This window comes from Cicer arietinum, chromosome 6 (genome assembly GCF_000331145.2).
Source record: "Cicer arietinum cultivar CDC Frontier isolate Library 1 chromosome 6, Cicar.CDCFrontier_v2.0, whole genome shotgun sequence".
NCBI classification, from domain to species: Eukaryota; Viridiplantae; Streptophyta; class Magnoliopsida; order Fabales; family Fabaceae; genus Cicer; species Cicer arietinum.
In genome coordinates this window covers 45442603-45459076 of record NC_021165.2, presented here as the reverse complement: position 1 = coordinate 45459076, position 16474 = coordinate 45442603, and the positions used below count along the sequence as shown (strand labels likewise).

Sequence of the window (16474 nt, the reverse complement as noted above, 5' to 3'; positions counted from 1 at the left end):
ATGTTATATAACACGAAAGATTCTAACAAAGCGTAACTAATCACATGTCATTTGTTTTTTTCAATTGCGATTAGCTTTTTATTTTACATTTTGAATAAAACAATTACTGATTACTTTGCTAACTTAGTTGTTAATTGAGTACAAAGAAGGGAAGGGGAACATTTTGCTAACCATGATGCTATTTGATAGAGTAGAATGATATTGCTCACCTAATAAAGTTTTGCTACTTGCACCAATGTTGCAACATACTGCACACAAGATTATAACTAGAAAGAGAATTAACGTCATGATGTTAACTTTCAATAATACTTTTGAAGATGAGTACGTATGTACTCTCTATGTATGCGTGCGTGTGCGTTTCTATAATCTAACCATCAATATTTGTTTATATTTAAAAAAAAAATTAATACGTTCATTATAAATTAAAAAATTAAACGGAATAATTAACCACAAAATTACTCTTTATATACATTACGAAGAGAGAGACATAAAGACTATTTTTAATATTTCAATTTTAGGTGGATGATCAAGATTAATCGTAATTAATTATAACATTCATCATTTAATTAAAATAAAATGCATTAGAGAAATTATTTAATGATATCAATCAGTTTTTTCAAATATATCAATCCTAAATAAACATTTTCCTTCTTTTTACTATAAATAGCAAAATAATTTTCAAATTAAATTAAATTTCATTCATAAAAAATCAACTATATAATTCAGCAACAACAAAAAAAAGAAAGAAATACTCTCCAGATTTAATGAGAGAGAAAAAAAAAAGGTTATTTTCAATTTAATTTAATACATTTAAGACAATTAAATGCATATTTTTATTTAATTTATTGTTTCAAAGTCAATACTATAAAAAATATTACTTATTTCTTTATTATTCGTGTACATGTGACAATCTTCAAGTTGGGGTGAGAATAGGTCAGGGCAGTCATGCTTTGAAATGCATGAGTCTGACATAAGATTAGTTTTTTAGGTTCGAGTCTGATCTACTGACTTTTTGTCCGACCTAGTCTGGTCTTTTTTAAAAGTCTTGTCTGACCTTAAAGCATATTTAAAAGTCTAATTAAAAAAATAATAGGTCGACCATAATTAAAATAAATAAATAAATAAAAGAAAGAAAGAAAGAAAACTTAACTTACTAAAATACTTTGCTAAAAGTCAAGAACATCGTAACATTGGTGTCGTGTTTTCAACCAAGACTAGAATCGTCAGTCCAACACATTTGTCAGTTTAGCTTCGTTTGTGATTGTTGTCTGCCAACCAAGACCAATATTGATTTTGACTCCATCCTTTTGCTCTTAATACTCAACGCGGTTTGATTCTATGTAGTGTTATGTATTATAATTTTATTTTATTGTATCTACTATGATTGAAGATATTTTTTGTTTTAATTTTTATTAATTAAAATAAAAAATGTAAAAAAAAAAAAATGAGTTAGATCAGGCCATTCGCCCGTAAATATAGCTCATAATAGATGTGCATGTCTTGATAAAACACAACCCCTTAACAAATTGGGCCGGATCAAACTAGGCCATTCATGTGTACGCACGAATTCTTTAGGTTAACGCAGGTCCTGAATGGGATGACCCATTTGACAACTCTACGTGTCACCATATAAAGAAACATTGAAGAGATAATGTTCTATATTGTCCATAAAAAATGATGATCCCTAAGAAGTGTGACATTCCAATACACGTTTGATTGATAAAAAATAGTTGCTGCAAAATATATAGATAAAATTGATATTCTTACGTGAATGATTAACTTTAACTTTTAAATACTGTGTAATTTTTTTTTCTTCAAAAAGTAAAAGTAAAAACCTAAATAACGGTAAAGTCATAATAATAATTTAACTTATTTAAAGTGCATTGTTTTTTAATTAATTTTATAAAATCCAACATAATGTAATTGACAACACTTTCAAGAATAAAAATTAGGGTCTATTGACAAATAATTAAGCGCTATTAATATGCAAAAATTGTTGTTGTATAGCACAAAAGATTCCAACCAAATGAGACTAATCTCACATGTCATTTGCTTTTTTTTTTTTTCAAACATTAAGTCCATCATAAATTGATTTAGAAAATATGAACTGATATTTATTTAATAAAATTATATTTACTAAAATCTAACTTAAAATATTTGCTTTACATACATGACAAGTATCATGTTCAAATATATGTTTTAATATACACATCGCATTAAATGTATATTCACATGATAGTTTGTGAAACTTTTTATTATTTTGAAAATCCTTCAAACATATTGGACAAATAGTTTGTTGGAATTCAAGAGTGGTGGATGAATTATATATAAATTTATTCGCATGCTTGCGATATGCTATATATCGTGTTCGAGAGACACTTTTTAATATATAAATATAAAAATCATATTACCTATAGATAAAATATAAGAAATATAAATCTTAATATAAATCCTAATACCATTAATAAGTTGTGCCAACAAAATACACAATCATTGTTGTGCGGGTAAACAATTGTGCCTCCACCAAAATCAATCATCCTGAAAGTGATTTTTAACATGATTACATGAGATGCGAGTCAAAATAATAAAGGAAACACATGTGTATTATTATAGATCTAAAGTATAGCTAGCATTGTGCCTAAACGAATCTAATTTATTTATGAATAGGTACACAAGAAACTAATTTATTTTAAGATAATATTATTAATATAATATAATATAAAATAAAATATAATGATTTGGTTCAAATTTCATGTTTGATAACCATATAAAAATTATGTGCATATATTTTCCTTTCTATTTTATAATTTGAAATTTATTTTTATTTTGAAATGAATTATCTATTAATTTTTTTTTGCAAAAACAAAAAGTTATCTATTAAATTTTATTGTGATAGATATGATTAAATTAAAATTTAAACTTTTATTAAGGAATATTTTTATTTGAATGATTAAAAAAACTTTTATTAAATTTTAATATGCATGTGAAAAAGATATCGTATTAAAAAAGTTTTAAGCTTAATTATACTTTTGGTCCCCTATTTTGCATAAAATTAACTTTTAGTTCCCTAATTTTTAAAATCGATTTTTTGGTGCTCTAAATAAGTTAATGAGAGTGGCATATCATTAAAAATAATTAAAATAATGGGAGACTAAAAAAAGTCCAAAGAATTAGTAATAGTATGAGACCAAAAAAACCAATTATAGAAATAAGATGACTAAAAATAAGGGTGTACACGGGTTGGGTTAGACCAAATTTGACAAAAGCTGATATCCGAACCGATCGGATTGAGTTGAGTTCTAAATCCGTATTTTTTTTTATTTTACCCGATCTTATTCGATCAGGTTGGATTGGCGGGTTATACATAAATAGTAACTTGTTTTTTATTTTATGGGAGAAACATAAGTAACAATAATAATAATTTAATTGAATAAAAATATATTTAATACTTAATGTCTTAAAAACCATAAAATTTCAATCACATCATTCGCCACATTTTAGTTTACTAAACTACTACAATTTTTTAATAGTAGTACTTCATTTGTTTATTTTTAGAGTACTTATTGTTTTCAAATAATATACTAAAAAAAGTGTTTAATAGCTTTAAATGTAAAGAAATTTAAACTAGATATATAATATTTAATATTAATTTTTTAGAAATATTTATCGATTGATATTAAATACTATGATGAAATATGTGTAAAATCTATAACAATAATTGATTAATTTGAATATTATATTTCATATTCGAATATGTCGTAAATTTATTTATATTTTATCTAAATAAAAAAAGATTATAACAAAATATAATATTTAAATAAATTGTATTTAACTTCCAAGTTGGAGATTGGCAATAATACAAGTTCTACAAATAAATAGTTGTTGAAATGAGTAAGGGGAAATTAAGCTGATCATGATTTTAGCTTCAGGGTTGGGGGAAAAACAATTGTTTTAGGAGTGGATAAGCCAGAAGCTAAGTTGAGCCTAAGTTCCCATTCTGCTTATGCAGTTTCTTTTTGTTTATTTTGGACTATGTTTACTGTGATTTGTTATATATGATGTTATACTTAATATTAGTAAAGGAGGAGTAATAAAATGAAACACGTAGCGACAAAAATTGAAAGATAAAATCATTTGAGACATTTGCAGTGTGTTAAGTTTTTCCCTGTTTATTAACTGCAGTTGGATAAATTTGTGACTCATGAGGTGGAGTTTAAGGACATCAATAAAGCTTTTGATTTATTGAGCAATGGACAATGTCTTCGATGTGTGATTTGGAATGAGTTTGTTCTTATGGATCCTAGTCCTTGAATCATGTTATGCAACAATCAAAACATTGGACAGTGCTGTTTTCTTTTGTATTGTATTAAAACGTCTAATAAATCAGTCAAGCTATTCTATTGCCCTGCAAATGCACTTGAAGCACCAGTAAAGTAATTAATAGAGGAGACAGTGGTGATCTTTGATGCTCCAAAGTGTTTTAGTCTGTATACTCCAGAAATAGCATCTTTTGGTATTTCCCATTCTATGAGAGCTAAACCATGCAAGGAACTATTGTCCACTTTCCACGAGAATAACAAGCTTAAGTCCTCATCGTCATGAACAGAAATCCATCTTTCACCTTGAAGCCTTTCCACTGCAGCAAATGTGCCTTCTGTTGGAAGATCATATCTTGGATTGGCACTCCAGAATGTAGCACTTGGTCTATCTCCCTTTCTAAAATAGCCGCTTTCTGGAAAGGCTATATCTTCTTTCGTGTCGCCGAATTTGATGCCATGTGGAGTTGAGTCTCCAAAGGGACCAAGTAAGAAGCTCTTTTGTACAGATAAAAGATCTGGTGGGGAAGGACCATTTCCATTTATTTTATCACCTTTAGCCATTGTTGTGCTAGTTTCTTGAATTGAGGACCATACAGTTTAGATGCAGCCTGCACATTTCATATTACAAATTAGCAATAGTTCAGACTTTACTTATCTTAGACGAACTCTAGATTACCAGAGCTTCTTTTCTATGAGAATCGGAGGGTTAAAGACAAAAAAAAGATAAAACCTGAAAGCTAGGGTAGCATGTGCTGCTTCCTTATGCATAGTATAAGAATGGTAAAGTAAAGGGAAACGAAGAAATTAAGTTAATCTGAAAGCTTTAATTAATTAGACATTGTACTATATTAATTTAAGAATAGATCTTCAACAACACCAATTGCTTCTGTCAAATATGGATATGCACTAGGCTTATACTTAATAGTAACTCGGTATCCTCTTCTGTTTGATCTTACCTCATACCGCCTGCTGATGATATTCTTCAAAAGTTGCAATGTATTGTGAGTAAGTATTTGTCAGTCCAGCGATAACGACGTGTGTTGCATTATCAAATTCTCCATCGCTGTTGGATATTAATGTCTCCTTCACTGCCTCCCTTAGTCTTCTACCAGCCATTGTTGTGAACTCTGTAAAATTCAAAGGATTAGATTAGAGCATGTGTTTTTTCTTACATTATCTATTTAACAATGGAACAAATCACGCTGGAATCCATATTTGATATAAAATAGTGTTTTTCCGAAATTTGATTGAAGATTTGGCAGTGATAAGAATACAAACCTTCTGGTACAGAAAGAATTATCAGTTTTCCAAATCTCAGAAGTTGGATTGGAAGAATTTCTGGCTATACAAATCAAGGAAGAAAAAAGATACTACTTTTATCAGTACATTGTTCTGCAAGTTATTAACTTTGTTTATAGAAATAACTGATAATTACTTAACTGTCGACTTACCGCCCAAGGATAAGGATCAAACATTTCTCCACTGCTCAACAACACTGGCTTTGGATTTTGGCAGTCCACTTGATATTGACTTGGTTCTTTCAGAAAATCTGTTACACTCTTCCAAAACGGACTAATCTGCACAAATGAATCTTAGTTAGTAGTTAGACATGAAGAAAAAAAGTTGGTGAACTTTGTTGTTTAGCTTCTTCCACTTTTTTCTTTGTTGATACTTCACTTCAGCAATTAGTGTTAATCTTGAAACTAAAAAGCATATAAATGCATGTGACTATAGGGACACTTACTTCTGTGTCACCTTGTTGAAACCCAAAAACACCTGTCCATCTGTAGTGCCTGCTGCAAAAGCAGGACCAAGAGCTGCAGGACATGTTTTAACCACCTTGTTACTGTCCAATTCAACTTCAATGTCCGTAAAGTTCAGGTAGACATGGCGATAGTCGATCTTCCCTGTAAGTTCTTCTGGAGCTGACCCAAACAGTTCCACGGCACTTTTGAATTGCCTTTCTCCTATGATCTTTGTACTTACTATTTCATTTGGGTGCCTGTTCCATGCAAAATTATAACTTCTAAGCACATCACTTGCATAGCTTTTTCTAGAAGCATTAGCAAAATAAGCATGCATCTCTTAATTGGTTAGAGAGACTCCTTACCCTGGTCCCCTTCCCACACAAAGTTGGTCATTGCCATTGCATGAAGAATGGTTGAAATCGCACGGTTTTCCACTGTCGGTGCAGAATGCTCCTAATACATTTGGTGACACATCTCCAACATTTGATTGGAAAAATGCTCCAACAAATAGGGATCCATCATTTTTTCTCACCTTAGATGCTTGGCTTGTTTTTTGGCTGCACTCCTTTCCTCCCGTGGCTTTAATTGATCGCACTTTCTTCACTAGTTCACCTATATCTGTTCATATAATATACAATTCTAGATCAATATCTCCATAACAAGCATTGAGGTGAAATTTTGGAAATTCAATTCTTGTTATCTTTAGCAAAAGTAGTATTGATTTGATTTTTATCATACCTGGTTCTGTGGAATTGGTGTTTGAAGAGGAATTAATTTGAGAAGTAAACCAAACTTCAGAGTCTAGCAGCAACACCCTTGTCATCTCCACTGATAAGCTTGTTGTCTCTGCTCATGGAGGTTCCGTGCGTCGCAAACCAGCTGAATGATCCTGTACTTTTGCCACTTGCACCATCCACAAACTTCAAAAGGGTCATCTGTGTGTCAACATTGGTGGGATACTTTGCTCTCTCCTCTGCAGGGTTTAGCAGATATGCACTTGGACTTCTGTTTATACTTGCTTCCTTCACATCTCCTAAAGCAAGAAAGAATTCCTCAATTGTGAATTCTTACACAAGTACAATACATATTTACACAACTAATTAATAATTCGATATGCACTAAAATAATAAAAAAGCCAATAAAGTCCTTATAAAACTTGATCTAATACTATTAACTTGGTTTTTTTATTGGCTATGTTGATAGACATTATACTCACATAAGATTTTTTTGATCCTATGACACCCTTCCCTTTTTCATTTTAGGATAACAGCCTCATGAATTATGAAACATTTGCTAGTTGCTGTTTTTCCTGATATATGTTGAACTATGATAAACAACTTACAAATATTTAGACAAATGTCACTAATGTATTTTTTTTAACCCTTTCAATTATTATTGGATGAGTAGAACTCAAATGAAATTCATCTAATAATAGAGAACTAGTAGAGTGTATTAAAAAATATATGACATTCATGAGATTTGTTTTGCCATGTGTCTAGTAGCAAAGAAGGTATTACTATTTGCCAGGTGCCAGCATTCCTCAAATATTTAACAAGTAACAACTAGTTAATACATTATTGACAGAAAAAACTGAGAAAATGTTGACCTGTGTTTATAAAAATGGAACCAGGCTCAAGGTTATTGTGAGCTTGAATAATGCTTTGTTCTACGGCATTAGCGATGGCATCAAAGGATTGTTTCACAAAACCAAGAGAAGTTACAGAGTAAACCACATATTGCAGATAACCACCAGGGCCACCATGGGTATGAGTCCCACTGATTGCTACATTTTCTTCAGTATACAAATCTTCAAACCTTCAAAATAATTAATCACGACAACAAACATCATTCTATTTTTTCACTTGTATAAACATACCTTTTTATATGTATTTTAGGTTTAATTAGATTCCTTGCACCTTAAGCCAATTTTATGACAATTTTTTTTTGAAAACCAAACTATTATCCGCACACAGCTACATAGAATAATTTTGCGAGATAACTGAGATTTATTTAAAAAGTTGGCATCTTCCAACATTCAGTTCTATTGAAGTTAGTGTATAAAGTGAAGTTCAAAAAGTCTACAATTAGATATATGCTTTTGAGAGAAACATTATTAGCTCAATTTGTGTACCTTGATGTAAGTCTCTCAGGAAGCTTAATAGTTAGAAGCTGAGAAGCCATTCCAGCATCTAGATTAACAAAAACAAATCTAGGACCTTGAAGGTTCTCAGCCACAATGAAAGTTCTAGCTCTTAGCTCTTCTTTTCAATGTTGGCATAACCCATCATGTTTACATCAGCAGAAGGACCAGTCATGTCATAACTACCTACTCCAATTAAGTACTCACCAATGTGTGTTTTGCATCCAAGTCCAAATACATACCAAAAACAGCAATAATTAAACTTTGTGCCATTATGTTGGTGATTCTCTTAGCCTTGTGTTAGTCTTCTTATATATATGCATAACTAGTAGCTGAGAATTTCTTGGATTTGCACAAATTTTGAGCTAAGTTAGTTTTATCCTAAGTTTTCATGCTGGCATAACGTAACATCTCGCGTTTTCGAGACATTAACTAACGAAATTCTAATACAAATTGGTTTTTTTTTTTTACAAGATTTATCTTAAACACTCATTAATTTCAAACCAATTAATAACTTTTTCAATTTTATTTTCAAAAATAACGAATCAAAGTATTGACAATTACAAAAAATAAATTTAATGCGTAAAACAAAAGAAACTCCTAAAACAAAACTCTTGGTGATTTACTACCCGAAAATAAATCATAGTTGGTCATAACTTTGGACGCTTGTGGAAAACTCTCCCAACAAGTCTAACACCACACCAATACAAAAGTATCTCGAAGTTTCCAACTACATGTTATCGTGCTTCCTCATATTTCTCCTACTAGGTTGGTCCGCGATATTATTCGCTCAAGTAACACGACATGTGACGTTCTGTCATATGTAAGGGTCATCTCCAAATAACAAACACAGAGCAAATAAACATGCATATATAGTTGTTATAGTAAAAATATAAATAAATCATACACTTCATTTAACAGTTAAAATCACAATGCATTTATATCACATATAATTCAAGCGAATGGAGCGATACCCTTACCATTAACAAAGTTGTTTCTAAAATTATGCGTCACATCTCTTGTTCAATTTGTTTCACACCTTCATATAAGTAATAATTAACTTAGTATTTAATTGTCTTTCAACTACTAACTCCTACTCAAATAAAGTTTGAGTTTAGTTTAAAATTTAGACATATTCTTTTAAAACAATCACATTATTATTATTATAATTATAATTATAATTATAATTATAATTATAATTATAATTATAATTATAATTATAATTATAATTATAATTATAATTATAATTATAATTATAATTATAATTATAATTATAATTATAATTATAATTATAATTATAATTATAATTATAATTATAATTATAATTATAATTATTATTATTATTATTATTATTATTATTTTATAAATCAACACAACTTCCACACAATTGTATCATAAAAAATCATAATTTTAATCTTTTAAAAGAAATAACTATAACAACAATTTTCAAAACATTTATAGAAAATAATTATAATTAACATCAATAAGGTTTCTAAAAAAATTCTTCAACACTCAAACTATCACAATATAAAATTTTAACCAAATAAAAATTGAGTTTGTAGCCAATAACTACTATTGATTGAAACACAATCTAGTCTTTATAACGACTTTTAGTGGATGAAAATTAATTTGACATAGATAAATATTTTCTCTAATCAAAATAGGTTTTTATATCAATATCATAAGAAAATCAAGATCACTTATAAGAAAATAAATTGTATATCACAATTTTACTTTTTAAACTAAAAAAGATTTTCCTACACAATAATAATAATAATAATAATAATAATAATAATAATAATAATAATAATAATAATAATAATAACAAATATCTATTTAAAAATTATCCATTATCATAAAGTCATTTACTAAAAATCAATTTCTTTTACCAATAACAACAATAAAAACTTTAGCATAAAAATCAAAAAAAATTTTCCCAGAATATCAAGAAGGGATTTTGTTTTACTAACAACGAAAAATAGTTAGACAAAATTAATATGAGCGTAATTAAAGGATTCTTATAATACTTCCTCCTTTTCAAAATGATTATCAATTGAAGATTTTTGTACACATATAAAAAAATACAATTATTAAAAAAAAATTTATTTTACAAAATATTTCTGGTTAACTGTTGGTTGATTTTTTACTATCAAAAATAATAAAATAATTTTACTAAAAATATAAAATTGCTGCCTTGTAAGTAATGCATAGAGTAATAATTAGAAGATACAGTTGAAAGAAAATAGTTAAAGTTACAATAAAAATTCAAAATGTCATTTACTTCAAAACAAATATTTTTTTTGTTAAAGTAACACACATGATAAAATAGAAAGAATACTTCAAAAATGTATTATTTACAATGTTTGATATTACTATGGTTCATCTTAATTCTAGCAAACTCACTTTAATATCAAATATATAAATATAATTAGACGCGTAACAGAGTTTGTCACATGAAAAGTGCTATTACTTGAATCTTGATATTGCAAAGTCTACAACTAACATTCACATAGTCAGAGATTTCATTAATTTTGGCCTGGTTATGACGAGAAGGGCAAATATAAGATTGAAATCCTTCAGTTCAAAGCAATTGCAGCCACAGCCATAATTGCATTTTTGTCATAATGTATGTATTAACATTGTATTAACATCGGAACAGAGATTGAATTGACAAGAACTCCAATGATTTAATTGTCATAATTGATTGAATGGCGAGTTCAATCTGGTTTTTAAAACAGTCTCACCTATACCATAAATAACTTACGGTTATAGCCTATAGGCCCTTTATCAACTTGAGATGCTCTTTTCTGGTGTGCTTGTGTGAAGTAGAACTTATAACCAAGTACATACATTCAGAATTCTGGTTCAGTTTTAAATTTACTACTAACTCAAACATCATACTCTTTTTTCTATCTCATTATTCATTGAAATCCTTGACTCCTACTCTAAGTTTCACTAGATCCCTCAATATAACAGATTTTCCTCAGTCGTACACTATCACAGCAAAAATAGATAATCACAATGAGGCATGTAGGGCGCAATGAATGTTGTACTTAAACAATGACTGATCCACTCTTTTCTTTCTGGCTATATGATCAAACCCCATGACATGTAAGTCTTTGAATTCCATACCAATTCCACTTAAGATGCCATACGTTCCTTCAATGTCTTGTAATCATTCAGCATTCCAATATTTCATGCAACAGGAATTTTAGGTTCCCCCAAGTTCACAAATGCTTCTGTGTATGCCAAGCGTTCCATTGCCGCATTCCAAGACACAAGGTGGTCCATAAAGACTTTCACATACTTTGCTCTGTCATTCTGTTCAAAAGTTGCACAAGGATTGTTATGTTAATTTTTGTAGAAAATAAGTGACAATGTATGATGGTTACATACCTTGTAATCCAGATAGTATGCATGCTGCAATGAAGTAAAAAATGTCAGTGATGACTAACATAAAAGTTGTTGCTAGGTAATTTTAATGTGCATCCATTTAGAGAGAGAGCTAACCATACCTCCCACAAATCCAAATTGATAATTGGCTGCACAAGAAACGATTATCAACTCTATTTCCAATATTAAATCAGACAAATTTCATAAACGGAAGGAGAAATTAACTTACTATATCATCCCACACAATAGGGCATATGGCATTTGAAGTTTTAACAATGGCTAATTGTTTTTCTTCTCTCTTCACTAAAACAACCAAAGAATGTTTACAACAGTCAATCACCCGCAATATCAAAGCAAAATATCAAACAACAAGGTTTCGTTTAAGATAATCTACATTAACATAGTGCTACGCATCAATTAGGAATGCGGTTATGCTAGAACTAAGCCAGCGAATGACAAAAGACTAGTTACAGCCTAAAAAGTAAAATATGTAAATATTCTCAATGAGAATTAACAATCCAGAAAAACAAGATCAAGGTTCTTATTTTTAAAATCTTACATTTATTTTAGATATATGTTTGTTTTAAGAGAAATCCAATGATTTTATGGCATATTAAGAAAATAATATGGAATTTGAATAAAGTAAAACATTATATTGGCAAGACTGGGGAGAGGAGGAAATCAATTAGGAAAGGACTTACAAACCAGCCAAACCCAGCCAGAACCAAACAATGTGAGTGCAGCTTCTATAAACTTCTCTTTGAAATTCGTAAAGGATCCAAAATCCTTTTCAATCTGTTGAAGTAGACCTAGTACGGGAATATCACCCCCTCCTGGTTGCATGGATTCCCAGAAGAAGTCATGATTCCAAACCTGTGCAGAAGCAGAAGAGCAAAAAATAATTAGGTCACATACCTTATGTGAATTCTAGTTCGTCAGCTTACTAGATTTGATCTTTTGAAGTTGATGATGACTCTGAAGCTGTTATGCACTTTTATATATAAATACCGTATGTGAGTTCTAGTACCTCAGCTGCATTGTTGAATTCAGGTAAGGGATTGCCATTGTTGTAAGTCACTTTGATTAGTTCATCCATGGTGTAACCATAAAGTATATCATCCTTCTCCAGCTGTTTATTCAAACCTTCGATAAAATTCCGATGATGCTCTCCCCAGTGCTTGTCAATTGTCCTCTTACTCATATACGGCTCTAATGCATCCTATGAACATTGAAGCCCCTAATAAAGTTAGAATTAAGATATGATGGTAAGTTACATTTTTTAGTTTGTTAAAGGTTTGACGTAATTGTAAGCTTTGTCATCAACGTTACCTTCTGTGATGTCATCTCTTTTAAAATCACTGAAGTTGATTTCTCAATTATAGTTTCTTTCTTGGTCATTATAATGGTTAAAGTCGGTATAAATAACTGTCTAACTAGCTCAAATAAAGCCAAATATGACAATGCAATCTATGACTGCAATGATTTCTTGGATAAGCTTAGCGCTGCACTCAACTAATCCAAGTATATAGGTTAAAGCAGTATAATTACTGCAAAGAAAAACATGGATTTGTATAACTATATGGTCCACTTACAAGTTCGTAAGGAGGGGTCTTCAAGCCATAAAATGCAGTAACTTTTGAAGATCTGGACAAGACGCCAAGCCTCTTTTTCTACTTAAATACAATTGAGGGAAAAACATAGAGATTAAATATTGCATAAGGAATCAAAAACTACATAAAATTGAATTCATCTAAAATAAGCAATCCATGGCAGTAATTGAAATTCATTAAGCTTTCCCAAGTGCTATAGAAGTAAACCTTTTCCATGTTATGGAAATATTATACAAGAAAACAGGAGAACTGACATCACACACATAGTCTACAAACAACCATTTTCTTGCATTTTTATGAGTGAGAAATAGTTCAAACATTTTCTTGCAGAAGATCCATATCACTTAATGCAGTAATATATCCCCATGCCTTCAAGAAAAATTGAACATTTTTTACTCTAGTGTCTGTAACTACATTTTATAAGTTAATCGAAAGACATATACTGCACCCGAAAATCTGACTAATGATAATTCATCTTAAGTGCAATGCAAGGTCATTTCGATTAAGAATGCCATTAGAAAAAAGAGATAAAGAAATCACAGTAATTCAAAAGGGCATTTAATCAGCAAGGCAATGAATATCGGTCCAAGTAATTTACCCTGTGAAGAAGCTTTGGAATCTTGAAATTTCGAGATAAGTCTGGTGAAATGAGATGAGAGCTAGTAGGAATAGGGTTGAAGTAGCAAAAAGCCATTGCTACTTTATTCCCTAGCATTTACATAACCATATCAGTTCACTATTTCCCAAACAGAGTTTTCACTCCTCCTTAATGCATAATTGACAAGTCTATTAATGAACCAAAACTTTATAATTTTCACCCCCAAAAATTAATCAATACAACCAGAAAAGTAAACAGCATTATAGAGATGCAAGTATTTAAAGTTTCTTCAATAGTTTTTAGGATAAGCACTTAACTACAAATTTTCAGAAACCACAATGTTCGTCAACTCGGAACTATAAAAAGCATAAAAATAACAATATAAATTTATGGAAAATAGAAACTTGAACAGAAAGAAGTTGAGATTATGAAGTTCAAAATATGACTCCCTCAAGTAGGTATTTACCTTAGTAACGCGCACGATGAAGGAGAGGGAAAGGAGAAAACGGTGGGCGTTTGAGGGAAGTGCGTGGCGGAAAAGGAGCAATTAGGGATTATAGAAATTGAGAAATTAGGGGTTAGAGAAGTTGAGAAATTTCAGGTACCGAGATTGCACTCAATCAGAGAAAGGGATAAATGTTTTTCTTTTTTGTTATTTCCAGAGAGAGAGAAGGAAACTGTAGTGAGATAGACAGAGAATAAGATGGATGGACTAGATTCGATGAGATCGGTCCATGCAAAAAGCATATAATAAAAAGACAATAATATTTTCATGCATGTACTACCATCTAAGTCTGTGGAACCAAGTTTATAAAAGGAACCTATCACAATCACAACCTTTGCCCTTTTCACTCTCATCAAAATTGTGTTACCTTGTTCAACCATCTATTTTTTGCTTTCTTCAACCATTCGTTTTTTTTCTTTCTTTTTTCCTTTTTTTTTTAATACATTACTAAGCATGTAAGTAAAGAGCAACATGTCCAACAATAGTAATATTAAATAAAGTAGAGAAGTCATATTAGGCAAGCATGTGAACACATTTATTTGTTTTTCTGATATAAAAGCAGACGATGGTAGTTGTCCAAGACGAGTCTCGAAGCATGGAGGATATGTCATTAAGGAGGGGCATTAGTGACATATAATTAGAATGACATTTCTTAACCATATTGAGGAAAAATTGATAACTAGCTTCAAAATTAGGTTTTTTTTTTTTCAATACCCTTTTTTTGAAAAAAAAAACACTAAAATACTTCCATTTGAAAAAAATATACCCCATTTTTTTTTTCTTTACTTACAAGTCGCCATTTGGAATGGCGACTTCCTTAAGGAAGCCCGAGTTCTAAATGGCGACTTCCCACTTGATTTTTAAAAAAAGAAGCATTTTGGTATATTTTTTTCAAATAGGAGTATTTTAGTGTTTTTTTTTCAAAAAGAGGGTATTGAAAAAAAAAGACCCTCAAAAGTAATCTTCTGATTATGGAGGGGGCCACCAAGATACCACAACATAATACTCACATTTCTATGAAGATATAACATTAGAGTTATCTTTGTAAAAAAAATCATTTAATAAATCGGACTACCACAAGTTGAAGTTACCAACTAAGAATTTGATCCACCTTGAGGACAATTAGGCTTAGAAGAGTCAATCTCAGAGACTTAAAACGAATTTTAATGAGAGACATTAAGCATGTTTTTGTACTTTAGAATACAAAATCATTTATTAAAGTAATATCATTGATTTTGTATAATACATCTTTTTCAATTGATAATATAATTTATTGATTTAATATTTATTGAAATAATATTTAATTTTATAAAAAACTTATTAATTTTAGTTCAAGAAATATTAGAATATGCCCTTTTTACTAAGTAAAAATAATAATTTTAGAGACCTTTTTATTAAATAAAGTAATTATTTTTATTGGAGGCTTAAAATGATGGTTTTAGTAATCACACCCTTGAATCAATTCTAAAGCTTAATTGTCTTTTTTAGATTAATTTTACCCTATTTTAAAAGCCGATAGTTTTAATCTCTCCCTCTGATTTTTTAACTAAAACATGATGATTTGAGATGTTTTAAAGAACCTGACATATGTAGAATAATTAACACATATGAAATTGGAATAAAACGCCGTAAAAACTTAGCTTTTAACTTCAATTTTTTTTCTTCATATTTTTCATTTAATTAATGACATATGAATGACTATAGTATGTAGATGATTCAATATCATAGAATTGTATGTGACATCATTTAAAATATGTCAAATCGTTATTTTTTAGTTCAAAAATTTGAGGAGAAACTGAAATTGTCGACTTATAAAATAGAGGGACCAATTTTATAAATTGATAATAATAGAGGAACCTCAACTGCAATTAAACCTACTTATTATTATTATTATTATTATTATTATTATTATTATTATTTTTATTTTTATTATTATTATCATTATCATCATCATCATCATCATCATCATCATTATTATTATTATTATTATTATTATTATTATTATTATTATTATTATTATTATTATTATTATTATTATTATTAGATGTTGACATTTGTGCTAAATTATAAATTTACCAACCTTAACTAATTTAAGCATATTAGTTTACATTAAATTTTTACGTATTTAAATATATTATTATTTTTATTGAATAGAATTGAA

General features: G+C 29.5%; 1 protein-coding gene and 1 pseudogene across 2 annotated transcripts; both read right to left on the bottom strand.

Annotated features, from left to right (window-relative positions):
• Positions 1 to 4182: 4182 nt before the first annotated feature.
• LOC101496130 (neutral ceramidase 2-like) lies at positions 4183 to 8461 on the bottom strand (annotated as a pseudogene).
• Positions 8462 to 10869: 2408 nt separating this feature from the next.
• On the bottom strand, positions 10870 to 14708 carry LOC101490418 (superoxide dismutase [Fe] 3, chloroplastic). Of its 2 annotated transcripts, none has more exons than XM_073370457.1 (9): positions 14681 to 14708; positions 13809 to 13918; positions 13193 to 13270; positions 12628 to 12819; positions 12302 to 12473; positions 11830 to 11903; positions 11723 to 11749; positions 11604 to 11627; positions 10870 to 11528 (listed from the first exon to the last, which is right to left on the bottom strand). In XM_073370457.1, the coding sequence occupies exons 1-9, from the start codon at positions 14691 to 14693 to the stop codon at positions 11403 to 11405; spliced, it is 816 nt and encodes a 271-aa protein (XP_073226558.1). In that variant the 5' UTR covers positions 14694 to 14708; the 3' UTR covers positions 10870 to 11402. The 2 variants fall into 2 exon arrangements, with proteins under 2 accessions (XP_073226558.1, XP_004506461.1); XM_004506404.4 differs by lacking the exon at positions 14681 to 14708 and adding an exon at positions 14275 to 14468.
• Positions 14709 to 16474: the final 1766 nt, after the last annotated feature.

What these genes read in the sequence shown, in the direction of transcription:
- LOC101490418 (XM_073370457.1), bottom strand. An exon ending in AGACCCCTCCTTACGAACTT is followed by an intron (nt 12,820 to 13,192) that starts GTAAGTGGACCA and finishes CAATGTTCATAG; the next exon opens with GATGCATTAGAGCCGTATAT. An exon ending in TCAATTTGGATTTGTGGGAG is followed by an intron (nt 11,628 to 11,722) that starts GTATGGTTAGCT and finishes ACTTCATTGCAG; the next exon opens with CATGCATACTATCTGGATTA.